The 27,348-nt window shown below is 45.7% G+C and overlaps 1 protein-coding gene across 1 annotated transcript in view; it reads right to left on the reverse strand.

Moving 5' to 3' along the window:
* Positions 1 to 27,348, reverse strand: part of LOC115188385 (protein NEL) — an 88,170-nt gene that overhangs the window by 40,491 nt on the left and 20,331 nt on the right. Inside the window, exons 4-12 of the mRNA XM_029747189.1 lie at positions 22,138 to 22,311; positions 19,540 to 19,636; positions 12,320 to 12,392; positions 11,982 to 12,064; positions 11,313 to 11,441; positions 8,443 to 8,545; positions 7,316 to 7,407; positions 5,257 to 5,359; positions 3,378 to 3,512 (exon numbers count right to left, since the gene is read on the reverse strand). Of these exons, the coding sequence (XP_029603049.1) occupies positions 3,378 to 3,512; positions 5,257 to 5,359; positions 7,316 to 7,407; positions 8,443 to 8,545; positions 11,313 to 11,441; positions 11,982 to 12,064; positions 12,320 to 12,392; positions 19,540 to 19,636; positions 22,138 to 22,311 (989 nt within the window). The remainder of the gene's footprint in view (positions 1 to 3,377; positions 3,513 to 5,256; positions 5,360 to 7,315; positions 7,408 to 8,442; positions 8,546 to 11,312; positions 11,442 to 11,981; positions 12,065 to 12,319; positions 12,393 to 19,539; positions 19,637 to 22,137; positions 22,312 to 27,348) is intronic.

A 27,348-nucleotide genomic window follows, 5' to 3' on the forward strand; every position in this document is an offset into this window, starting at 1 on the left:
TCCTCTGGTATTGGTTTGACTGGTACTGTATGACTATGGCCACCAAAGGTCCTGTGGTATTGGTTTGACTGGTACTGTATGACTATGGCCACCAAAGGTCCTGTGGTGTTGGTTTGACTGGTATGACTATAGCCACCAACGGTCCTGTGGTATTGGTTTGACTGGTACTGTATGACTATAGCCACCAACGGTCCTGTAGTGTTGGTTTAACTGGTATGACCATAGCCACCAACGGTCCTTTGGTATTGGTTTGACTGGTACTGTATGACTATGGCCACCAAAGGTCCTGTGGTGTTGGTTTGACTGGTATGACTATAGCCACCAACGGTCCTGTGGTATTGGTTTGACTGGTACTGTATGACTATAGCCACCAACGGTCCTGTGGTGTTGGTTTGACTGGTATGACTATAGTTACCAACGGTCCTGTGGTGTTGGTTTGACTGTTATGACTATAGCCACCAACGGTCCTGTGGTGTTGGTTTGACTGGTATGACTATAGTCACCAACGGTCCTGTGGTGTTGGTTTGACTGGTATGACAATAGTCATCAACGGTCCTGTGGTGTTGGTTTGACTGTGAGAGAGCTAAAAGAGGATATGTTACAGCAGGACCATTGTGTGCTGACTCATTGTTGTATAGGAAACTCCTGTGGCCTGTTCTGTGGCGTGCTCATGCTTGGACAGATGGCTAGGACTGCTGTCACAACAAAGACAAGTCAGTTAATAACAAATTCTTATTTACAGAAACAGCCAATCGAGGAACAGTGGGTTAACTGCCTTGTTCAGGGGCAAATCATCCGATTTTAACCTTGTCAGCTCAGGGAGTCGATCCAGCAACCTTTCGGTTACTGGCCCAACACTATAACCACTAGGCTACCTGCCGCCCCTATAAGCTGTGAGGGAAATGTCATCTTGGCAGAAGTACAGTAAGTACATTGGTATTGTTAATACCTGTCTATTCATCATGTGTACCACTTATTGAAACAGAGGAGAAGACATGTAGAAAGACACGAGTGAATGATCGAACCTGGCAGGACTATGTCACTCCTTGAGTTAACAGATGAAGTCAACAAGGCAAGCCAACATGACCTACTCTATACTCTATCTGCAGGCATTGACCACATACATTCAGGTAGACAGACAAGACCCAAACCTCTGAAAGGCTTTCTCTGGGGCTGAAGCCACCTAAAGGCTCTCTCTGGGTTTTACATGCTTGGCTTATTGCTCCGAACACTTGGCCTGTCTGATGGTGCTCCTTAACACACCAATAAACACTCTCTCTCTCTGTCTTTCTTCATCTCCCTCTCTCTCTCTCTCTCTGCCTTTCTTTCCCTCTCACACAGTCTTTCAAACTCTCTCTCCATCTCCCTGAGGGTCCTATTCCACTGCTTTTAATAAAACATTTAAGAAGTGACTTCATCTGTATTCCCAGCAGTCTATGAAGCCTTAACGCCCTTATCTGTTCAGAATGACATCCCCAGTCCCCACCCGCTCACAGGGCTAAACCAATTAGAGCTCAGAACACGCAACTCAAACCAATCAACTGCGACATTCGCCATTTAAATGAGTCATGATGCCATCAAGGAGAGAGCGTGTTCTTGTTCCTAGTTGTGCTATTTTGATCAGGCAGAATAGGAAAACAAAACTCCCGGGATGCAATCACCCAGAAAACATTTAAGCTGCCATGCCAACACTTTTACAGCGCCTTGTCGAAAGTCAAGTATTTTGGTTTTCCAAGTATTCTCCCTAACAGAAAATTAAATAGATGTTTCCCAGAAAGCAATAGAACATATTAGAATATAGTCATTAGAGAACCTTAGAGAGAGAGAGAGAGAGAAAGAGAGAGAGAGAGAGAGAGAGAGAGAGACAGAGAGAGAGAGACCAAAACAGAGACAGAAAGAAAGAGCAACATCAAAAGACAAGAGTCCAGTGGTGACTTATGCCAAACCTCCCTCCCTCCTTCCCTAGACAAGGTCACAGTCCATAACCCACAGTGGCCACAGAGACAAACCTGGCAGGACCATAGAGCAAGAAGGTTAGACACACTGGTAATTAATGACAGGGGGGATGATAGCATCTTTAATTATGCACACACACTCAGACACTGACTAATCACCGGACCAACTGTTCTCATTAGCAGCAGTTGGTTGGTCGGTGGGAGACTGTCTGTCTGCGACTGGCATGCTAAATAGACCTGGGCTCTGCATTGTACCGTGGAGTATTTTTACCACCCCATGGTTGGAGTATGATGGGGAATAAGGTAGTAAGGCTTGCAGTATGAACAACCGGAGAGACTGCCAGCTGTGGCAAATTAACCTGGCATGTACCATGGGTATTTTTATGATGGACCGGGGCCTAAGGCTGTGAGGCTGGTCTGATGAGTGGAGGGGTCAGGGGTCGTAGAGGTAATACAGGTCATTTATGGCTGTGAGGCTGGTCTGATGAGTGGATGGGTCAGGGGTCGTAGAGGTAGTACAGGTCATTTATGGCTGTGAGGCTGGTCTGATGAGTGGATGGGTCAGGGGTCGTAGAGGTAGTACAGGTCATTTATGGCTGTGAGGCTGGTCTGATGAGTGGAGGGGTCAGGGGTCGTAGAGGTAGTACAGGTCATTTATGGCTGTGAGGCTGGTCTGATGAGTGGAGGGGTCAGGGGTCGTAGAGGTAGTACAGGTCATTTATGGCTGTGAGGATGGTCTGATGAGTGGAGGGGTCAGGGGTCGTAGTAATGAAATGTTTCCTAGAGATCATTAATATATGGAAAGAAATATAGAATGAGAAGAGCTTAATTATAAGCCCTCTAAATTTCTCCTGCTTAAAGTAGACACCACTGCTTGGTATCGTAGTCATCCCTGTACCTACTTACACAGCCCTACAGTATATGATTGTAATCCCAAACTAAGATAAACATTAACAACAATGAAGTCCAAGCTCCTCGAAAGACCCCTTCTAAATTAGGTATTGGAGTTTTGCACAACCAGCAAAGCTGGGCCACAACAGAGAAGCGAGCCCAAGACCACAAGGTGCACAACCAGCAAAGCCAGGCCACAACAGAGAAGAGAGCCCAAGACCACAAGGTGCACAACCAGCAAAGCTGGGCCACAACAGAGAAGAGAGCCCAAGACCACAAGGTGCACAACCAGCAAAGCCAGGCCACAACAGAGAAGAGAGCCCAAGACCACAAGGTGCACAACCAGCAAAGCCAGGCCACAACAGAGAAGAGAGCCCAAGACCACAAGGTGCACAACCAGCAAAGCCAGGCCACAACAGAGAAGAGAGCCAAAGATCACAAGGATTAGTAGATAGAATGGACTGAGGCGATGAAGATGACTTAAATGAGTGTTGGCTTAGTGATGCCATTGTTGTAGTAAGAGTACTGCACCTCCACAGTACGCGCTGTCATCCCTCAGGGCGCGGTAGCCATCTTTACAGCTGCAGCAGGACCCAGCCTCCAGATTCACACACTCTGAGTTCTCCACACAGCTGGGACTGTGGCCCTCCACACAGAAATGATAACCTGAGAGAGAGAGGGGGGGGAGAGAGAGACAAAGACTGTCTGGTCATTCTACAGCTGATAAATCACTCTTACTGGGTTGTCTTACACCTGTGTGTGTGTGTGTGTGTGTGTGTGTGTGTGTGTGTGTGTGTGTGTGTGTGTGTGTGTGTGTGTGTGTGTGTGTGTGAGAGTGTGTGTTACACTAGACAAGGTGTGCTTTCTTTCCTCAAACGGTCCCTGTCTCGCCCCTGGCCATAGACAAATAACTAGATAGACAGAACAACAGGTATATATGGCTGAAACCACGGTTCACTCTGCAGGACCACGGTTCAGGAGGAAACAAGGCTTTATCAGAGAACAGTAACATGTTGTTTTTAGTTTTTATTTATTAAATGTTTTTATTGAATGTTTAAAACATACAATATACTTGCAATGAAGCAGGTAAACAACTACATCCCATTAGTCATCTAACAGACTCCCATCCAGAGTGACAGACAGAAGCAACCAGGGTCAACGCCCTGCTCAAGGGGACGTTGACAGATCAGAAACCGGGAACCTGAACCAACGATCCATCAGGCACCATCAGGCACCATCAGGCACCGGCCCAAACTCCCAACCGCCAGCCCTCCAAGATCCCCCCACAGTTCCCCAAGAGCTGCCCCTTAACCATTTGAGATCCCCCCCACAGTTCCCCAAGAGCTGCCCCTTAACCATCTGAGACCCCCCCCTACAGTTCCCCAAGAGCTGCCCCTTAACCATCTGAGACCCCCCCCCTACAGTTCCCCAAGAGCTGCCCCTTAACCATCTGAGACCCCCCCACAGTTCCCCAAGAGCTGCCCCTTAACCATCTGAGATCCCCCCTACAGTTCCCCAAGAGCTGCCCCTTAACCATCTGAGATCCCCCCACAGTTCCCCAAGAGCTGCCCCTTAACCATCTGAGATCCCCCCCTACAGTTCCCCAAGAGCTGCCCCTTAACCATCTGAGACCCCCCCCTACAGTTCCCCAAGAGCTCCCCACCCACAAGACCCCCCCCCGTGCACCAACAACCAACAAAATGAACAAAAGAGAAAAAAGAGAAAGACAAAGGAAAACAGAAATCAACAATGCAAAAAACAACAAAGACATCAAGGACAACAAAAATCCTAACAGCAAGGCCAACTGAATATGTTAGAGTGTATGTGCACATGTGTGCATTTGAATGAGACTGTGTGTATATGCATGTGTACAAACAACTGCACGGCATTAGCCTCAGGCAAACCGGCGTTAGCTGTAAAAACACTGGCCAGTAACATGTTGTTAAGGCCTGGTGGAACTGGAATAGAACAGTATGTGTTGCTGTCACAGAGATGCATGGCTGTGTGCTGACCACGTCTAGTGTGTATGTGGGTAATATCATGAGGGCGTTCCAAATCACCTATTCCCTTTATAGCGCACTACTTTGACCAGGGCACATACGGCTGAGGTCAAAAGTAGTGCGCTAAAAGTAGCGCATTTGGGACACAGCCCAGGATCCACCGTGAGAGAGAGGCCTCATTACCAGCCAAGCAGGAGACATACATCATCTAAGGAGATGGAGGGAGCGAACCGACTTCTAATATCCACTCTCCCTTATCTATTACACAGAGCATCAACACTACCTCACTATCACTCCAAGAATCTGTGTGTGTGTGTGTGTGCGTGTGTGTGTGTGTGTGCGTGTGTGTGCGTGCATGCGTGCGTGTGTGTGTGCATGCATACGTGTGTGTGTGTGTGTTCCAGACCTACCTCTGCAGACCTTGCAGCAGCGGTCTGTAAGGGTGATGTGTTCAGACTCGGGGCAGGTCAGTTCAGGACAGGGAGCGTTCTCCACCCTCTGCATACTGTGCTCCTGTAAAACCATTACAGTAACATCTCTGTCATAATCCATCTTCTCTGCTTTAGACATGGACATCCCACTTCAAACAACAATAGATCATAATATTAGATGATAATATATCCAAATATATATTATATTTATTTGGTTTATCTATCTATTTGACAGCCATGAAAGCTTTAGTTTCATAAAATAAATACATCTCTGGGGTTTTCTGCTCTTCAACATGTCTATAGTCAAGCTGTTCTGTGAGACGTGTCTATATTCAAGCTGTTCTGTGAGACGTGTCTATATTCAAGCTGTTCTGTGAGACGTGTCTATATTCAAGCTGTTCTGTGAGACGTGTCTATAGTCAAGCTGTTCTGTGAGACGTGTCTATAGTCAAGCTGTTCTGTGAGACGTGTCTATAGTCAAGCTGTTCTGTGAGACGTGTCTATAGTCAAGCTGTTCTGTGAGACGTGTCTATAGTCAAGCTGTTCTGTGAGACGTGTCTATAGACAAGCTGTTCTGTGAGACGTGTCTATAGTCAAGCTGTTCTGTGAGACGTGTCTATAGTCAAGCTGTTCTGTGAGACGTGTCTATAGTCAAGCTGTTCTGTGAGATGTGTCTATAGTCAAGCTGTTCTGTGAGACGTGTCTATATTCAAGCTGTTCTGTGAGACGTGTCTATAGTCAAGCTGTTCTGTGAGACGTGTCTATAGTGAAGCTGTTCTGTGAGATGTGTCTATAGTCAAGCTGTTCTGTGAGACGTGTCTATAGTCAAGCTGTTCTGTGAGACGTGTCTATAGTCAAGCTGTTCTGTGAGACGTGTCTATAGTCAAGCTGTTCTGTGAGACGTGTCTATAGTCAAGCTGTTCTGTGAGACGTGTCTATAGTCAAGCTGTTCTGTGAGACGTGTCTATAGTCAAGCTGTTCTGTGAGACGTGTCTATATTCAAGCTGTTCTGTGAGACGTGTCTATAGTCAAGCTGTCCTGTGAGACGTGTCCATAGTCAAGCTGTTCTGTGAGACGTGTCTATAGTAAAGCTGTTCTGTGAGACGTGTCTATATTCAAGCTGTTCTGTGAGACGTGTCCATAGTCAAGCTGTTCTGTGAGACGTGTGTAAAGGCTGATCTGATGCATTAGTACATGAGGCCATCCACCACCAGATAATAATATGGATGATATGTATTTCAACATGAAACGCGCCCAGACCAGGCTGGATCAGAGTGAGTGTGTGTATATGCATGTGTATAAACAACTGCACGGCATTAGCCTCAGGCAAACCAGCGTTAGCTGTAAAAACACTGGCCAGTAACATGTTGTTACATGAGGCCATCCACCACCAGATAATAATATGGATGATATGTATTTCAACATGAAACGCGCCCAGACCAGGCTGGATCAGAGTGAGTGTGTTGCCTCTATAGGGATTACCATGGTGTGTTGTCTCTATAGGGATTCTCATGGTGTGTTGTCTCTATAGGGATTCTCATGGTGTGTTGTCTCTATAGGGATTATCATGGTGTGTTGTCTCTATAGGGATTATCATGGTGTGTTGTCTCTATAGGGATTCTAATGGTGTGTTGTCTCTATAGGGATTATCATGGTGTATTGTCTCTATAGGGTTTCTAATGGTGTGTTGTCTCTATAGTGATTATCATGGTGTGTTGTCTCTATAGGGATTATCATGGTGTGTTGTCTCTATAGGGATTATCATGGTGTGTTGTCTCTATAGGGATTATCATGGTGTGTTGTCTCTATAGGGATTCTCATGGTGTGTTGTCTCTATAGGGATTCTCATGGTGTGTTGTCTCTATAGGGATTCTCATGGTGTGTTGTCTCTATAGGGATTCTCATGGTGTGTTGTCTCTATAGGGATTCTCATGGTGTGTTGTCTCTATAGGGATTCTCATGGTGTGTTGAGTGCAGGTGTGTTCTGTAGTCATTGCAAGCTAAGAGTGTGTAGACATGTGGAGTGTATTGGACTTACCTGACACTCAAACAGTAAACAGTTTCCAGATGAATCCCTCACACTCTTCAAGTCCCCTTCCACATACACCCTTCCTCTGAACAGACACACAGCTATGGACACACACACAAACGCACACGTGCACACACACACAGAGTTTTTAGTTATTCCTAGTCCCTTTTAACATTGGGAGCAAGGTACAGTAAGTAGCGTGTTACACACAGCTTAAGTCATTACTTAAATGGGTTTCATATTAACACTGGCTCCAGATAGCAGCAGGCTTTGAAGACTGGCCTTGAATTATTGATGTATATGTGAAGGCATTGAGTGCTGTGTACGTGGCGGGAGTATCCTAGCAACGCGGAGATGTGGTCAGTTATTAAGACAAGTCTTTATGATTGTGTGCTTCACACTGTGGGCTGAGGGATGGGGAGGAATGACAGAGAGAGAGATAGAGAAGGAGGGAACAGAATGGAGAGAGAGAGAGGGCGAGAGAGAGAGAGAGGGCGAGAGAGAGTGTGAGAGAGAAAGAGAGAGGGCAAGAGAGAGGACGAGAGAGAGAGACAAAGAGAGAGATTCAAAGAGAGAGAGAGTGTGAGAGAGAAAGTGAGAGGACGAGAGAGAGAGACAAAGAGAGAGAGACAAAGAGAGCGAGATTATTTTGGAACTTCTGTGAGTGGAATGTTTACCGTTCATTTTTATTGTTTATTTCACTTTTGTTTATTATCTACCTCACTTGCTAAAGCCCCTTGAATTGAATTGAGAGAAATTAAGAAAAGAATATAAGATTTCAGGGGCAGCATGGTCGTGTGAGCTGTTCGTTATGAAGAGAGGAGAGAGAGACAGAGAAGTGGTGTAGAGAGGAGAGAGAGAGAGGGCGAGAGAGGAGAGAGACAGAGAGGTGGTGTAGAGAGGAGAGAGACAGAGAGGTGGTGTAGAGAGGAGAGAGAGACAGAGAAGTGGTATAGAGAGGAGAGAGACAGAGAGGTGGTGTAGAGAGGAGAGAGAGACAGAGAAGTGGTGTAGAGAGGAGAGAGAGAGACAGAGAAGTTCTGTAGAGAGAAAGTGTTAGAGAAGGAACAGGAGAGGACTGTGTTGTGCAGATGTGAGAAGAACATGGCATGAGAAGGATAGCTGTTGTTACTCACGCTGACACTCTTTGCAGCACGTGCCTGGTACATAGGCAGGGGCGGAGTCAGGGGGACACTGGGGAGGGGGGCAGGAGATGGTCTCACACTGGACTGTACCATTCTAAAGGAATGACACAAAACAGACGTTAATAATATGAAGATCTATGATCTCCAACCTGGACTGTACCATTCTAAAGGAATGAGACAAAACAGATGTCATTAGTATGACTGTCACGTCCTGACCAGTAAAAGGGGTTATTTGTCATTGTAGTTTGGTCAGGATGTGGCAGGGGGTGTTTGTTTTGTGTGTTTCGGGGTTTAGGTTCTATGTTATCTATTTCTATGTTTATATCTATTTTTCTATTTCTATGTTGGGTTTTGGCAATGACCTCCAATTAGAGGAAGCTGTTTGTCGTTGTCTCTAATTGAAGGCCATATTTAGTTGTGTTTGTTTCACTTGTGGTTGTGGGTGGTTGTTTTCCTGTATAGCCTGTGTTGCCTTACGGAACTGTTTCTTCGTTTTGTTTAAGTGTTATCTTTAAATAAATTAAGAAGATGAGCACTTTACCCGCTGCGCCTTGGTCCAATCCTTACGACGCGCATGACAATGACGATCTAAACTCAGCAAGAAAAGAAACGTCCCTTTTTCAGGACCCTGTCTTTCAAAGATAATTCATAAAAATCCAAATAACTTCACAGTTCTTCATTGTAAAGGGTTTAAACACAGTTTCCCATGCTTGTTCAATGAACCATAAACAATTAATGAACATGCACCTGTCGTTACGACACTAACAGCTTACAGACGGTAGGCAATTAAGGTCACAGTTATGAAAACTTAGGACACTAAAGAGGCCTTTCTACTACCTCTGAAAAACACCAAAAGAAAGATGCCCAGGGTCCCTGCTCATCTGCATGAACGTGCCTTAGGGATGCTGCAAGGAGGCATGAGGACTGCAGATGTGGCCCGGGCAATACATTGCAATGTCCGTACTGTGAGACGCCTAAGACAGTGCTACAGGGAGACAGGACGGAAAGCTGATCGTCCTCGCAGTGGCAGACCACGTGTAACACCTGCACAGGATGGGTACATCCGAACATCACACCTGCGGGACAGGTACAGGATGGCAACAACAACTGCCCGAGTTACACCAGGAACGCACAATCCCTCCATCAGTGCTCAGACTGTCCGCAATAGCCTGAGAGAGGCTGGACAGAGGGCTTGTAGGCCTGTTGTAAGGCAGGTCCTCACCAGACATCACCGGCAACAACGTCGCCTATGGGCACAAACCCACCATCACTGGACCAGACAGGACTGGCAAAAAGTGCTCTTCTCTGACGAGTCACGGTTTTGTCTCACCAGGGGTGATGGTCGGATTTGCTTTTATCATAGAAGGAATGACCGTTACACCGAGGCCTGTACTCTGGAGCGGGATCGATTTGGAGGTGGAGGGTCCATCATGGTCTGGGGCGGTGTGTCACAGCATCTTCGGACTGAGCTTGTTATCATTGCAGGCAATCTCAACGCTGTGCATTACAGGGAAGACATCCTCCTCCCTCATGTGGTACCCTTCCTGCAGGCTCATCCTGACATGACCCTCCAGCATGACAATGCCACCAGTCATACTGCTCATTCTGTGTGTGATTTCCTGCAAGACAGGAATGTCAGTGTTCTGCCATGGCCAGCGAAGAGCCCGGATCTCAATCCATTGAGCACGTTTGGGACCTGTTGGATCGGAGGGTGAGGGCTAGGGCCATTCCCCCCAGAAATGTTCAGGAACTTGCAGGTGCCTTGATGGAAGAGTGGGGTAACATCTCACAGCAAGAACTGGCACATCTGGTGCAGTCCATGAGGAGGAGATGCACTGCAGTACTTAATGCAGCTGGTGGCCACACCAGATACTGACTGTTACTTTTGATTTCCACATGATTCCATTTCTGTTAGTCACATGTCTATGGAACTTGTTCAGTTTATGTCTCAGTTGTTGAATTTTGTTAAGTTCATACAAATATTTACACATGTTAAGATTGCTGAAAATAAACGCAGTTGACAATGAGAGGACGTTTATTTTTTTGCTGAGTTTATGTTTTAGTATGAACTAAATTTAGGAACGCACCCTATGTCTTGATCTCTGGGATCAGGAGAATCACCTAGAGTTGATTTTTCAGACACAGGTTATGGTTTTCCATTCAGTGCCGTCCCTTTAAGTCCCGGATAACTGTGATCGTGAAGTGAACTATCCCTTTAAGTCCACAGTGATTATAGATTGGACTGTCACCTTTAAACCCACAGTGATTATAGAGTGAACTGTCCCTTTAAACCCACAGTGATTATAGATTGGACTGTCTTTTTAAGCTTACACTGACTATAGTGTGAGCTGTCCCTTTAAACCACAGTGATTATAGATTGAACTGTCTTTTTAAGCTTACACTGACTATAGTGTGAACTGTCCCTTTAAACCACAGTGATTATAGATTGAACTGTCCCTTTAAACCACAGTGATTATAGATTGAACTGTCCCGTTAAGCCCACAGGGGTTATAGATTGAACTGTCACCTTTAAACCCACAGTGATTATAGATTGAACTGTCCATTTAAGCTTACACTGACTATAGTGTGAGCTGTCCCTTTAAACCACAGTGATTATAAAATGAACTGTCCCTTTAAGCCCTATATAACAGGTAGTAGAGAGCCCTAGGTTATAGCCTGTTATAGCCTGTTATAAACTATAAAAATAAAAAATAAAATAAAAAATAAGCTGTTATAGTATGTTATAATAGGCCGTCATTGTAAATAATAATTTGTTCTTATTAACTGACTTGCCTAGTTAAATAAAGGTAAAAATTAAAATAATAAAAAAATTTTTTTTAAATATCTGAAAACAATCTTACATAGCAGGAACAGTTCCTGCATCCGTCTGTCCATCCCTCATCCTCCCTGTACAGCACTCCATTCATACTGCAGCTCCTCTCACAGTAACAACCATCCAGACCCTGCATCTGCTCCTCCGCACGCGACAGCTGCACACACACCAAAACAAAGATACAGAGTTAGTGTGTGTGTGTGTGTCAGCCTACAGTATGTGCGTACACACATTTTTGGGGGTCAATAGCCCGTTGTTACGGTCTGCTTTTTAACTAAATATTTATTCAACAACCCAGTGTTGCAGGACAAGGGAACCAGAGCCCAGTAAACCGCATGGTGACAGAGACGCTCCATGTGCTGCAGTAAAGAACAGTAAATGGATGTTCCCTCACTTACCGTCTGTGTGAATGATTCATACACTTATGCCTTGTACACTGACAGAACATCCGGCGGTGGTGTACACGGCTGAGCAGCTGTCCACAGCTACACCATTACTCTACACTACTGTACATTACACAAAGTAGGAGTTGTAAGAAAAGCTAGCATTTCGACCAGAGAGACACAACAGAGGGTGAATCTCAATCGTCTACAAGTGGCTTCCTCTCCCCTTCAGATCAATGCAGATGAAGGAAAGAAGACAAGGAGAGGAAACCACGGTTGACGATTGAGGCACCCATTGTCTTATGCTATAGTACCTTGCTGGAGGTCTTGGCTAAGACATCCTGCAGCTCCATGATCTTCTGTACCAGCCCATGGAAGTCATTGCAGGTGGGACAAGCTGAAACACAGGTAAGTCATGGTAATGTAATGTTGGCATGATAGTTCCATTGTCAATGTCCATGTAACTGTACTGGCAAGCATATTAGAGCTATACTGTAAATGCATGTGTAGCTGATGTTGCCTTTTGTGGGCATCTCATTTTAGATGCAGAGTTTCCAGACTTTTATAGTGGCTGTAAAATAATGTACATGTCAGCATGTTAACTTCAGAGTTCCCAGACTTTAATAGGTACTAAATGTAACTGTTGTCTTACTGCGGTTGAGGTCTGGACACTGGGAGATGTAGCCTTGAGGCATGACGACCAGCTGAACATCCTGCATTATACCCTGTAGAGACAGTAAGAGACGGGAGGAGGGAGAGAAAGGGAGAAGGGGAGAGAGGGAGAGAAAGGGAGAAGGGGAGAGAGGGAGAGAAAGGGTTATATAAGGGGAGAGAGTTTGAGACGGAATAACAGAGAGAGAAAGGGAGGAGAGAGAGAGGTTGAGACAGAATAACAGAGAGAGAAAGGGAGGAGAGCGAGAGAGGGGTTGAGACAGAATAACAGAGAGAGAGAGAGAGAGATATATATCAACGAATTGGCGCGGGCACTAGAAATGTCTGCAGCACCCGGCCTCACCCTACTAGACTCTGAAGTCAAATGTCTACTGTTTGCTGATGATCTGGTGCTTCTGTCACCAACCAAGGAGGGCCTACAGCAGCACCTAGATATTCTGCACAGATTCTGCCAGACCTGGGCCCTGACAGTAAATCTCAGACCAAAATAATGGTGTTCCAAAAAAGGTCCAGTCGCCAGGACCACAAATACAAATTCCATCTAGACACCGTTGCCCTAGAACACACAAAAAACTATACATGTGGCCTAAACATCCACGCCACAGGTAACTTCCACAAAGCTGTGAACGATAGAGAGACAAGGCAAGAAGGGCATTATATGCCATTAAAAGGAACATAAAATTCAACATAACATTTAGGATCTGGCTAAAAATACTTGAATCAGTCATAGAACCCATTGCCCTTTATGGTTGTGAGGTCTGGGGTCCGTTCACCAACCAAGAATTCACAAACACCAAATTGAGACTCTGCATACAGAGTTCTGCAAAAATATCCTCCGTGTACAACGTAGAACACCAAATAATGCATGCAGAGCAGAATTAGGCCGATACCCGCTAATTATCAAAATCCAGAAAAGAGCTGTTAAATTCTACAACCACCTAAAAGGAAGCGATTCCCAAACCTTCCATAACAAAGCCATCACCTACAGAGAGATGAACCTGGAGAAGAGTCCCCTAAGCAAGCTGGTCCTGGGGCTCTATTCACAAACACAAACAGACCCCACAGAGCCCCAGGACAGCAGCACAATTAGACCCAACCAAATCATGAGAAAACAAAAAGATAATTAGTTGACACATTAGAAAGAATTAACAAAAAAAACAGAGCAAACTAGAATGCTATTTGGCCCTAAAAAGAGAGTACACAGTGACAGAATACCTGACCACTGTGACTGACCCAAACTTAAGGAAAGCTTTGACTATGTACAGACTCAGTGAGCATAGCCTTGCTATTGAGAAAGGCCGCCATAGGCAGACCTGGCTCTCAAGAGAAGACAGGCTATGTGCCCACTGCTCACAAAATGAGGTGGAAACTGAGCTGCACTTCCGAACCTCCTGCCAAATGTATGACCATATTAGAGACACATATTTCCCTCAGATTACACAGATCCACAAAGAATTCGAAAACAAACCCAATTTTGATAAACTCCCATATCTACTGGGTGAAATTCCACAGTGTGCCATCACAGCAGCAAGATTTGTGACCTGTTGCCACAAGAAAAGGGCAACCAGTGAAGAACAAACACCATTGTAAATACAACCCATATTTATGCTTATTTATTTTCCCTTGTGTACTTTAACCATTTGCACATCGTTACAACACTGTATATATACATAATATGACATTTGTAATGTCTTTATTATTTTGAAACTTCTGTATGTGTAATGTTTACTGTTAATTTTTATTGTTTATTTCACTTTTGTATATTATCTACCTCACTTGCTTTGGCAATGTTAACATGTTTCCCATGGCAATAAAGCCCCTGGAATTGAATTGAGAGAAGTTGAGACAGAATGACAGAGAGAGAAAGGGAGGAGAGAGAGAGAGAGAGAGAGAGAGAGAGAGAGAGAGAGTGGGAGAGGTTGACCTCAGATCATATCTATGCAGGATGAGTTAGCCTAGCTGAGCTTCATGAGTGTGTGACGTTAGCTGAAAGTTGGAATCACTAGAAGCTGATGAGACAGAGGTACAGAACCAGCTACCTGACAGATGGAATCACTAGAAGCTGATGAGACAGAGGTACAGAACCAGCTACCTGACAGATGGAATCACTAGAAGCTGATGAGACAGAGGTACAGAACCAGCTACCTGACAGATGGAATCAATAGAAGCTGATGAGACAGAGGTACAGAACCAGCTACCTGATAGATGGAATCACTAGAAGCTGATGAGACAGAGGTACAGAACCAGTTACCTGACAGATGGAATCAATAGAAGCTGATGAGACAGAGGTACAGAACCAGCTACCTGACAGATGGAATCAATAGAAGCTGATGAGACAGAGGTACAGAACCAGCTACCTGACAGATGGAATCACTAGAAGCTGATGAGACAGAGGTATAGAACCAGCTACCTGACAGATGGAATCACTAGAGGCTGATGAGACAGAGGTACAGAACCAGCTACCTGACAGTTAGAAACCTTAGAAGCTGATGAGACAGAGGTACAGAACCTGACAGTTAGAAACCTTAGAAGCTGATGAGACAGAGGTACAGAACCTGACAGTTAGAAACCTTAGAAGCTGATGAGACAGTGGTACAGAACCAGCTGTGTGTTTTGGAGATGACGGATCCACTGTTCCAAAACTGATGAGATGAAAGGCTTTGTGTGTCACACCCTGATCTGTTTCACCTGTCTTTGTGCTTGTCTCCACCCCCCTTCAGGTGTCGCCAATCTTCCTCATTATCCCCAGTGAATTTATACCTGTATTCTCTGTTTGTCTGTTGCCAGTTTGTTTTGTTTTGTCAAGCCTACCAGCGTTTTCCCCCGTGCTCCTGTCTGTCTCTAGTTCCTATTTTCCCGGTTTTTGACCATTCTGCCTGCCCTGAGCCTGCCTGCTGTTCTGTACCTTGTCACACCACCCTGGATTACTGACCTCTGCCCTGAGCGTGCCTGCCGTTCTGTACCTTTCAGATTCTGCTCTGGACTACTGACCCCTGCCTGCCCTTGACCTCTCGTTTGCCTGCTCCCCTGTTTTTGTAATAGTTGTGTTACTTCGAAACTGTCTGCATCTGGGTCTTCTGCTGAGCCTTGACAGTACGAACTGGCCATGACGGACCCAGCTGACTCGGACCAGCTCCGCAACGCCGTCTCCTCCAAAGGAGCCACTATTGGAAGGAACCAGGAGTTGCTTTGTAGTCTTATGGAAGGGTTCCAGACCTTGGCCAAACTCCTTGACTGCATGTTGGACACTTTGCTGGAGCAATTCCGCGGGTTGTCTGTCAGGCAGCCTGCCACAACGGTAACGTTCCAGCCCCTCAGTAAGCAGTGTGGCCTCCCCGGCCACCCCGGTTTCCCGAAAGCCCCGCTTACCTCCCCCAGAACGCTTCACTGGAGAGTCGAGAACCTGTCAGGCATTACTCGTGCAGTGTTCTCTCATCATCAAGCTGCAGGCCTCCTCCTTCCCGTTGGACCAGTCAAAGATAGCATACCTCATCACGCTGATGTCTGGGAGGGCTCTTGCCTGGGCTACGGCCATATGGGAACAACAGTCGACCATGCGCTTCAGTCTGGAGAAGTTCGTGGCGGAGGAGAAGAAGGTTTTTGATTCTCCATTGTCTGGGAGAGAGGCTGCCCGGAAGTTACTCCAGCTTTGACAAGACTTCCACAGTGTGGCAGGCTATGCGGTGGATTTCCACACGTTGGCAGCTGAGAGTGCCTGGAACCCAGAATCGCTTTTCGATACATTCCTGCAAGGACTATCGGAGGAGGTTAAGGACAAACTAGCAGCCAGGGAACTACCGACGGATCTCGACTCACTCATTGCCTTTACCATCCGGATCGATGGGAGGCTATGGGGACATAGGAAGGAGAGGAGGTCCGATTCCACTCGTCCGCCAAAGGATTCCACCTCGCCTCCGAGGCATCCCGGAAGTCCACGACCTCTCCATTGTTGAGAGGACCCGAGGCTACCCGAGTTCCCCACGAGAGTCTCCGAAGTCTGCCAAATCACCTCTTCCTCAGCCGATGCAACTAGGCAGAGCTAGGCTGTCCCCAGCCAAACGTCTACACCGGCTTCACATGAATAGTTGCCTGTATTGCGGGACTACTGGTAATTTCATGTCCTCCTGTCCACTAAAAGACCAGGCTCAACAGTAGGGGCGAGTACTCTGGTGGGCCATACGGATAACCTTTCCTCTCCCCTTACTCGCACCCCTTTCCATGCCATCCTGCTGTGGGGGAACCAGTCAAAATCTTTCCGGGTACTCATCAACTCTGGGGTTGATGAGAGTTTTATGGACCCTACCCTGGCATCTGAGCTGGGGATCCCTACTCAGCCCCTCTCCGTTCCCATGGATGTTAGAGCGCTGGATGGGCACTCTACAGGCCGGGTCACCCACAATATCACTCCCATCAACCTATGAGTGTCAGGGAACCACAGCGAGTCTATCCAATTCATGCAAATTAAGTCTCCTCAGGTTCCCGTGGTATTGGGATTCTCTTGGCTCCAGTGACACACTCCCCTTATTGGCTGTACTGCTGGTGCCATCATGGGCTGGAGCCCGTTCTGCCAAGCCCATTGCCTGTAGTCAGCGCAGCCTGCCCCGGGACGTCTTCGAGTGGGCTCGGAGGTTGCCCCGTACCCTCTGTATACATCCCACTTTTCCTAGGCCTACCCCTCTTCCCTGTCTCATCAACGGCCAATCAGCATACATGGTGAGGCGCCTCCTGAAGGTTCGACCGTGGGGCAGGGGATTCCAGTACCTGGTTGACTGGGAGGGTTATGGCCCGGAGGAGAGGTGCTGTGTCCCCCCGGACATCCTGGATCCATGCCTCATCGCTGAGTTCCAACGCCGGCACCCCGGTCAACCAGGTATGCGCCCGGGGGGGGGGGGGGGGGGGGGGGGAATACTGTCTCAGCCTGATCTGTTTCACCTGTCTTTGTGCTTGTCTCCACCCCCCTCCAGGTGTCGTCCATCTTCTCCATTATCCCCAGTGTATTTATACCTGTGTTCTGTTTGTCTGTTGCCAGTTCGTTGTCTGTTGCCAGCTTTCCTGGTTTTTGACCATTCTGCCTGCCCTGAGTCTGCCTGCCGTTCTGCACCTTGGCACACCACCCTGGATTACTTACCTCTGCCTGCCTTGACACTGAGCCTGCCTGCCGTTTGGTACCTTTTGGACTCTGCTCTGGACTACTGACCTCTACCTGCCCTTGACCTGTCATTTGCCTGCCCCCCTGTTTTTGTAATAAACTTTTGTTACTTCGAAATTGTCTGCATCTGGGTCTTCTCCTGAGCCTTGATAATGTGAGGTTTAAGCTCAGGCATGTCAATTTACACACTCACACTCACACTCTGAATGTGCTTGGCTGTTTAACATAGCAGTCTGTCTAGTATGACCAACAAATACATATCATACCATACTAGAGATTAACACCGGTAACCTGGATCCTGGGACTATCCCGGGACCACTCTTCACATTTTCCCATTTCTTTAAAATGACAAGACCCGGGAAATTATAATATCTTCCCCCAATGTGGCACTACTGCCATTCCACAAAATACACAACATTATCCAAACAGGTTGTCATGGAAGCCTTTAGCCTAGCGTATTAACTTCACACAAAGTTACCATAAATTCTAAGCAAAGCACACGCATAATGGACACTGCCGGACTGCAAGCAAGACCTGAATGCAGTTTAGAGTTCTCATCAGAACTGAAAATAAGATCCCGGTCTGACCCAAGCCCAGTGAGTTGAAGCCCGAGCCCAGGCTTGGTCCATCATCACAGAAATTAAATGAGACAGATTTCTAGAAAACAGCAAGCTATATTGATATAAACTGGTGTTGAGAACAACGCAGCGGAGGCGGGCGGCAGCGTGAGGAGACGAGGAAACGGTCATTAGGCCTAGAAAAAGCGCAGAGAGGAAAACTCACTTTAGTGATAATCAACTGAATGTGGAAAAATATTGTAATAAAGTCGGCTAATGCAATTGAAGGCATGTATCAAATTTTTGCTTGTATTGAAACTCCCCAAATCATATCCAACCGTTATACTAATTTAAAGCAATGGTTGTGCGTGGTCACATAGATTAATTTCAGCACAGTTTTGATTGGGACAGAGCCATCGCACTGCTTGAGACAAGCCTGGGGCATAGCCGCGGGAAGTAGGGGTGCTGGGGGTGCCCTCCCCCTGTCGACAAAACATAATCATCAACTCAATTTTGACAAACAGGATATATTCTGTCATTCGTTGGAGGTTATCTAGCAAGCTTAGCAACTTTGGTAATTTGACTTTTGTTTGACTGCCAAAGGTTTTATTATTTGACAACGCTATAGCCTACTCGTGGTGCGCTCTGTGCATCGTGAGCGCACTCTGTGTTGAGATAGCCTATGCCTACTGCTGAAATGCGCTGAATTAAATGAGGAACATGATAATGCTCGGAATTTATGAATGGCCTGTTTCACAATTCACAACAACGTCATTGGCAACTCTATCATTACTGAACATCTGTTTAACTTGCTTTGAAATCTTTACATAGTGGCGCAGCCAAGCCGGCAATGTGGCGCAGCGTCAATCTTATTTGGGGAGAACCCTGGCATAGTGACCGTATCTTGGTTTTTAACTCTTCAAATGGGCACTTCCAATTTTTGCGGTATTTCCCAGAACTCTCTGGATACATTTTTATCGTATTGAAACTTGGTAGATTTTCAGGAAAATATTATTCCCTTCAACATACTATCACGACACCGACGGATGGTGGCGCCCCTCCTCGCCCAGGCGGCGCTCGGCGGTCGTCGTCGCCCGCCTACTAGCTGCCATCAATCCTCTGTTTCACTTTCTGTTGGTTAGGTCTAGGTTAGGCACGCACCTGTTTTAGTTGTTAGTGTGGGGGGGGGGGGGTAGGTTTGTGTTTTGCTAGGTAGGTTTGTGTTTTGTGTGTGATTGTTCTATGTCAGGACTGTGGTAGTTTGAGGAACGAGTGTTTTCTCTCTGCCTGTGTTTTTTGTTTGCCGCAGAGGGTTTTGTGGGTTGCGTCCCTGCTTAGTGTTTAAGCTGGGGTTTTTGAGCATTTCTTTGTTATGCGCCCTGCCCTACCATGTTTGGACTTTGTGGATACTCATTAAAAGTGTGTTCACGGATTTTCTGTCTCCTGCGCTTGACTCTGCCTCTCCTGCTTCCTTGAGCCAACCTTGACACATACCTTGAAGTATCCATGGGCCTGGTTCCTCTGTCCGAGCCAGACGGTGGTGTCAGAGGGAATGTCCATAGACGGATTCTCTATCACCCTCTCATAGATCCTAGAGGACAAGAGGAATACAAGGCGATACTATACTGTTTATACACAGAACATACTGCAGGAGAGCATACTGTTTATACACAGAATATACTAGAGGATAGAATACTGTTTATACACAGAACATACTGCAGGAGAGCATACTGTTTATACACAGAATATACTGGAGGATAGAATACTGTTTATACACAGAACATACTGCAGGAGAGCATACTGTTTATACACAGAACATACTGGAGGATAGAATACTGTTTATACGCAGAACATAATGGAGAACTGAATACTGTTTATACACGGAACATACTGGAGGATAGAATACTGTTTATACACAGAACATACTGGAGGATAGAATACTGTTTATACACAAAACATACTGGAGGATAGAATACTGTTTATACACAGAACATACTGGAGGATAGAATACTGTTTATACACAGAACATACTGGAGGATAGAATACTGTTTATACACAGAACACACTGGAGGATAGAATACTGTTTATACACAGAACATACTGGAGGATAGAATACTGTTTACACACAGAACATAATTAACGATTACTCATTCAAATAGATGACACAATGTTTGTATTTTACATTCCATTAGGATAAATGTTTCCTGCTCAGCTTTAGGAGACACAACAGCAGTACTACCCAGGGCCGTAGTTCTTCACTCCCAGCCCTGCTCACGTTCAGCCTTCCACAATAACACCTGCTCCACCAGATCATCAGGACCTGGATGATTGGTTTATTAGCTGACTCAGGTGTTATAGTGCTGGGTTGGTACAACATCCGCTCACTATTGGCATCCCTAACGCTTCGAACACACCAACAGCGTCATTGTGCAAAATAATACGCAGCATCATCAGGATATGTGTGCAACAAAAGTTCAACATTCACCTTCTGCTACCATTTCTGTCAAGCCGTCTACACATACAGTCCCTCCACATTCGGTAAATCCAACATATGCACCACACAGAACACACTGCAACTGCCTCTGCAACACTGTGCTGCAAGGCAAACGCAGCGTTTCACTGGAAATGAATGTCTTTGTGGTGTACCAACACGCAATGACGCTGTCGCTGTGTTCGAAGCGTAAAGCACTGGTACCCTAAAGGTATTCTCTCTCCCTCCATTCACAACAACCCTTACTGCTCTCTCTGTATCTCTCAATTCAAGTGCTTTATTGGCATGGGAAACATATGTTAACATTGCCAAAGCAAGTGAAGTACACTACCGTTCAAAAGTTTGGGGTCACTTAGAAACGTCCTTGTTTTTGAAAGAAAAGCTAATTTTTTGTCCATTAAAATAACATCAAATTGATCAGAAATATAGTGTAGACATTGTTAATGTTGTAAAGGACTATTGTAGCTGGAAATGGCTGATTTTGAATGGAATATCTACATAGGTGTACAGAGGCCAATCATCAGAAACCATCACTCCTGTGTTCCAATGGCACATTGTGTTAGCTAATCCAAGTTTATCATTTTAAAAGGCAAATTGACAAGTACATTAGAGTGTCTAGTTTGAGAACATCAGTCTCAACGTCAACAGTGAAGAGGCGACTCCAGGATGCTGGCCTTCTAGGCAGAGTTCCTCTGTCCAGTGTCTGTGTTCTTTTCCCCATCTTAATCTTTTCCAATCTGAGATATGGGTTTTTCTTTGTAACTCTGCCTAGAAGGCCAGCATCCTGGAGTCGCCTCTTCACTGTTGACGTTGAGACTGGTGTTTTGCGGGTACTATTTAATGAAGCTGCCAGTTGAGGACTTGTGAGACGTCTGTTTCTCAAACTAGACACTCTAATGTACTTGTCCTCTTGCTCAGTTGTGCACCGAGGCCTCCCACTCCTCTTTCTATTCTGGTTAGAGCCAGTTTGCGCTGCTCTGTGAAGGGAGTAATACACAGTGTTGTATGAGATCTTCAGTTTCTTGGCAAATACTCGCATGGAATAGCCTTCATTTCTCAGAACAAGAATAGACTGACTAGTTTCAGAAGAAAGTTCTTTGTTTCTAGACATTTTGAGCCTTTAATCGAACCCACAAATGCTCATGCTCCAGATACTCAACTAGTCTAAAGAAGGCCGGTTTTATATTTTATTGCTTCTTTAATCAGCACAAATGGAAAAGGGTTTTCTAATGATCAATTAGCCTTTTAAAATGATAAACTTGGATTAGCTAACACAACGGGCCATTAGAACACAGGAGTGATGGTTGCTGATGATGGGCCTCTGTACACCTATGTAGATATTCCATAAAAAATCAGCTGTTTCCAGCTACAATAGTCATTTACAACAACTACAATGTGTACATTGTATTTCTGATCAATTTGATGTTATTTTAATGGAAAAAAAAAAGCTTTTCTTTCAAAAACAAGGACATTTCTAAGTGACCCCAAACTTTTGAACGGTAGTGTAAATAATAAACAAAAGTGAAATAAACAATAAAAATGAACAGTAAACATTAACATTAAACTCTCGCTCCCTCTCCCCCTCCAGTGCCCACACTCACCTGTTACAGTCGACGTGCAGCACCACGTGGGAGACACTGAAGGCCACAGACAGCTTGTGCCAGTGGTCGTCTGCCAGGGAGTAGGGGAACACCTCAGTGTGTTGCCGCTGGTCCCTGGTACGGTAGTGGAGACAGATCTCATTACGCTGCCCACTGCTCTCCAACTCCAGATACCTGGATAACAGACACACAGTAAATACTCAATCTATTAGTATCTGTTAGAATGGCTGATGCCTGAGAGGTAACGGCTGTAGGTTTTTCCTTTTGGACATCGGTGTTGAGACTACTATGTTTCTGTGGTACATCGTGTCATCATTCAGAGCACTAAAAAGTAGGACTGAAAAGCTGCAGGGAAAAAGCTGCAGACACATTCAATCAAGTAAGTCAACAGTCGTTGCATTGCTCTTAAAACTGCAGGGACTACAGTTGAAAACACTTCCAAGAAAGAATTCCTCAATTACAGAGGAGTTTACAGAGGAGTTTACAGAGGAGTTTACAGAGGAGATTACAGATTAGTTTACAGAGGAGTTTACAGAGGAGTTTACAGAGGAGATTACAGAGGAGTTTACAGAGGAGTTTACAGAGAAGTTTACAGAGGAGATTACAGAGGAGATTTACAGAGGAGTTTACAGAGGAGTTTACAGAGGAGATTACAGAGGAGTTTACAGAGGAGATTTACAGAGGAGATTACAGAGGAGATTACACAGGAGATTACAGAGGAGTTTACAGAGGAGATTACAGAGGAGTTTACAGAGGAGATTTACAGAGGAGTTTACAGAGGAGATTTACAGGGGAGATTTACAGAGGAGATTTACAGAGGAGATTACAGAGGAGATTACAGAGGAGATTACGGAGGAGTTTACGGAGGAGATTTACAGCGGAGATTACAGAGGAGATTACGGAGGAGTTTACGGAGGAGTTTACAGAGGAGTTTACAGAGAAGTTTACGGAGGAGTTTACAGAGGAGATTTACAGAGGAGATTTACAGAGGAGATTTACAGAGGAGATTACGGAGGAGTTTACGGAGGAGTTTACAGACGAGTATTCATCTCTCTGATTAGAACACCCAGCCAGAGTATTAATCTCTCTGATTAGAACACCCAGCCAGAGTATTAATCTCTCTGATTAGAACACCCAGCCAGAGTATTAATCTCTCTGATTAGAACCCCCAGCCAGAGTATTAATCGCTCTGATTAGAACACCCAGCCAGAGTATTAATCTCTCTGATTAGAACACCCAGCCAGAGTATTCATCTCTCTGATTAGAACATCCAGCCAGAGTATTCATCTCTCCGATTAGAACACCCAGCCAGAGTATTAATCTCTCTGATTAGAACCCCCAGCCAGAGTATTAATCTCTCTGATTAGAACCCCCAGCCCAGTCTGCTCTCAGCCTGGTCACTCTCTCTCTCTCTCCAGACTGCTAGAGCTAAAACTACACCTGCACCGACATTACAATCTACTGGGTTGGGTGGAAATGGCACCATAGACTCCAAATCTGATAGCACTCGGAGAGTTGGTGTGGGACAGACACACACACACACACACACACACACACACACACACACACACACACACACACACACACACACACACACACACACACACACACACACACACACACACACACCCGACTATCCTCTCACACACACTACTATCCTCTGCAACTTCCTCATCGCTTGGTTTCATACATGATCCTATCACTGCAGCTGCTGTAATCCACATCTTAAACATCTTACGTGTGTGTGTGTGTGTGTGTGTGTGTGTGTGTGTGTGTGTGTGTGTGTGTGTGTGTGTGTGTGTGTGTGTGTGTGTGTGTGTGTGTGGCATGTACACTCCCTTATCACTGTGCTTCCTTATTCCTTCTGCTTCCTTATCACATCAAACTAATCCAGCTACTGCAAGACAGTCCTACTAGGATTGAATCTCTGTCTGTCTGTCTGTCTGTCTGTCTGTCTGTCTGTCTGTCTGTCTGTCTGTCTGTCTGTCTGTCTGTCTGTCTGTCTGACACATTCATCTAGAGACTGGACTGAGTAAGGAATTCAAACTTGAGAGGTGTGTGTGTGTGTGTGTGTGTGTGTGTGTGTGTGTGTGTGTGTGAATAAAGCACTGATCCATGAGATAAAGGAAGATGACAGGTTGACTGTGACCTTAGAGGCCATGTCATCAATACTGTGTCTGGGGGGAGAAAATGTCACAGGTCTTTCTCCAACACTGACTACAGACAATCAATCATTCGAGATACGCCTCTGTCTGTTTACCCATCTGCAGAAAGGAGTGGAAGTATGGAGGGATGGAGGGATGGAGGTATGGAGGGATGGATTGATGGAGGGTTGAAGGGATAGATTGACTGAGGGATGAAGGGATAGATTTAAGCCATTACATAAATGATTGGAAGGAAAAATAGATAGACAGACAGACAGACAGACAGACAGACAGACAGACAGACAGACAGACAGACAGACAGACAGACAGACAGACAGACAGACAGACAGACAGACAGACAGACAGACAGACAGACAGACAGACAGACAGATAGATAGATAGATAGATAGATAGATAGATAGATAGATAGATAGATAGATAGATTGAAGCCATTACATAAGTGATTGGGAAGAAAGAGAGAACGATGTAGGGGTGGAGGGATAGAGGAATGGATGGATGGATGAAGGGATAGATTGAAGCCATTACAAAAAGGACTGAGGAAAATCAGAAGGATAGAGGGATGGAATGCTTCGACTGAAGAAAGGACAAGCTGCTTTGCTTTGGTTCTCCCAAAGGATTTATTTTCCACATTTAAGATTAAAGAAAATGAAAAAATCCATATAAAGCTGTCCTTGGAGGTCGGAACAATGAAAACGGGGCTAAATCATAATCTGACTGTTTAACCTAATATGGACTGTCTTCAAGACAACAACAGAGCCTTGGCAGTGAAGTGCTAACACTACTGTTCATATGACCCCATGAAACCCATGCCCAAATCCCACACAATAAAAACAATGGCAGGCTGAACTTTATACAATGACACTTGGGAAATCTTGGCAGATGGTACACAGTCTGATCTGTATGACTAGTTGGTGTAGGTCTGCATTGTACTGCCGTTACCCGAGGCCCGGACTTTTCAGGTTCTTGCCTCTTTATTACAGGATCCACATATGGAGTCTAGTGGTGGCTGGCGGGACTTAAAATGGGGAGGACTGGCTCATAGTAATGGCTGGAATGGAATTAATGGAATCACATCAAACGCCTGTTTATTTATACCATTCAATTCACTTAATTTCATAAATTTTTTATGAGCCATCCTCTCTTCACCAGCCTCCTCTGATGAAGTCCCCCTTCAGCTGTTTTTGCTGACTCTACTGTATGAAACAGCCAGTGTGCTAGCTTAGCATGTAGTGCTGCTTCCCTGAACCAGCCTCTGACTGGACTTCAACCAGGGTCCTATAGTGTCTCTGTCTGGACTTCAACAAGGGTCCTCTATAGTGTCTCTGTCTGGACTTCAACCAGGGTCCTCTATAATGTCTCTGTCTGGACTTCAACCAGGGTCCTCTATAATGTCTCTGTCTGGACTTCAACCAGGGTCCTCTATAGTGTCTCTGTCTGGACTTCAACCAGGGTCCTCTATAGTGTCTCTGACTGGACTTCAACCAGGGTCCTCTATAGTGTCTCTGTCTGGACTTCAACCAGGGTCCTCTATAATGTCTCTGTCTGGACTTCAACCAGGGTCCTCTATAGTGTCTCTGTCTGGACTTCAACCAGGGTCCTCTATAGTGTCTCTGTCTGGACTTCAACCAGGGTCCTCTATAGTGTCTCTGACTGGACTTCAACCAGGGTCCTCTATAGTGTCTCTGTCTGGACTTCAACCAGGGTCCTCTATAGTGTCTCTGTCTGGACTTCAACCAGGGTCCTCTATAATGTCTCTGTCTGGACTTCAACCAGGGTCCTCTATAATGTCTCTGTCTGGACTTCAACCAGGGTCCTCTATAGTGTCTCTGTCTGGACTTCAACCAGGGTCCTCTATAGTGTCTCTGTCTGGACTTCAACCAGGGTCCTCTATAATGTCTCTGACTGGACTTCAACCAGGGTCCTCTATAATGTCTCTGTCTGGACTTCAACCAGGGTCCTCTATAGTGTCTCTGTCTGGACTTCAACCAGGGTCCTCTATAGTGTCTCTGTCTGGACTTCAACCAGGGTCCTCTATAGTGTCTCTGTCTGGACTTCAACCAGGGTCCTCTATAATGTCTCTGTCTGGACTTCAACCAGGGTCCTCTATAATGTCTCTGTCTGGACTTCAACCAGGGTCCTCTATAGTGTCTCTGGCTGGACTTCAACCAGGGTCCTCTATAACGTCTCTGTCTGGACATCAACCAGGGTCCTCTATAGTGTCTCTGTCTGGACTTCAACCAGGGTCCTCTATAGTGTATCTGTCTGGACTTCAACCAAGGTCCTCTATAGTGTCTCTGTCTGGACATCAACCAGGGTCCTCTATAGTGTCTCTGACTGGACTTCAACCAGGGTCCTCTATAGTGTCTCTGTCTGGACTTCAACCAGGGTCCTCTATAATGTCTCTGTCTGGACTTCAATCAGGGTCCTCTATAGTGTCTCTGACTGGACTTCAACCAGGGTCCTCTATAGTGTCTTTGTCTGGACATCAACCAGGGTCCTCTATAGGGTATCTGTCTGGACTTCAACCAGGGTCCTCTATAGTGTCTCTGTCTGGACTTCAACCAGGGTCCTCTATAGTGTCTCTGACTGGACTTCAACCAGGGTCCTCTATAGTGTCTCTGACTGGACTTCAACCAGGGTCCTCTATAACGTCTCTGTCTGGACTTCAACCAGGGTCCTCTATAATGTCTCTGTCTGGACTTCAACCAGGGTCCTCTATAATGTCTCTGTCTGGACTTCAACCAGGGTCCTCTATAGTGTCTCTGTCTGGACTTCAACCAGGGTCCTCTATAGTGTCTCTGTCTGGACTTCAACCAGGGTCCTCTATAGTGTCTCTGTCTGGACATCAAACAGGGTCCCCTATAGTGTCTCTGACTGGACTTCAACCAGGGTCCTCTATAGTGTCTCTGTCTGGACTTCAACCAGGGTCCTCTACCTCGCAAATACAAGTGTCCGCCCGCTTGACAAGGTAAGACCAGATTGAGCTATAGAAAATTATCCAATTCCATGCACCATTGGCGACATTTCAAGCTAGCTGTGGAGTGAG

This window comes from Salmo trutta, unplaced genomic scaffold, assembly GCF_901001165.1.
Source record: "Salmo trutta unplaced genomic scaffold, fSalTru1.1, whole genome shotgun sequence".
Taxonomy (NCBI): domain Eukaryota; kingdom Metazoa; phylum Chordata; class Actinopteri; order Salmoniformes; family Salmonidae; genus Salmo; species Salmo trutta.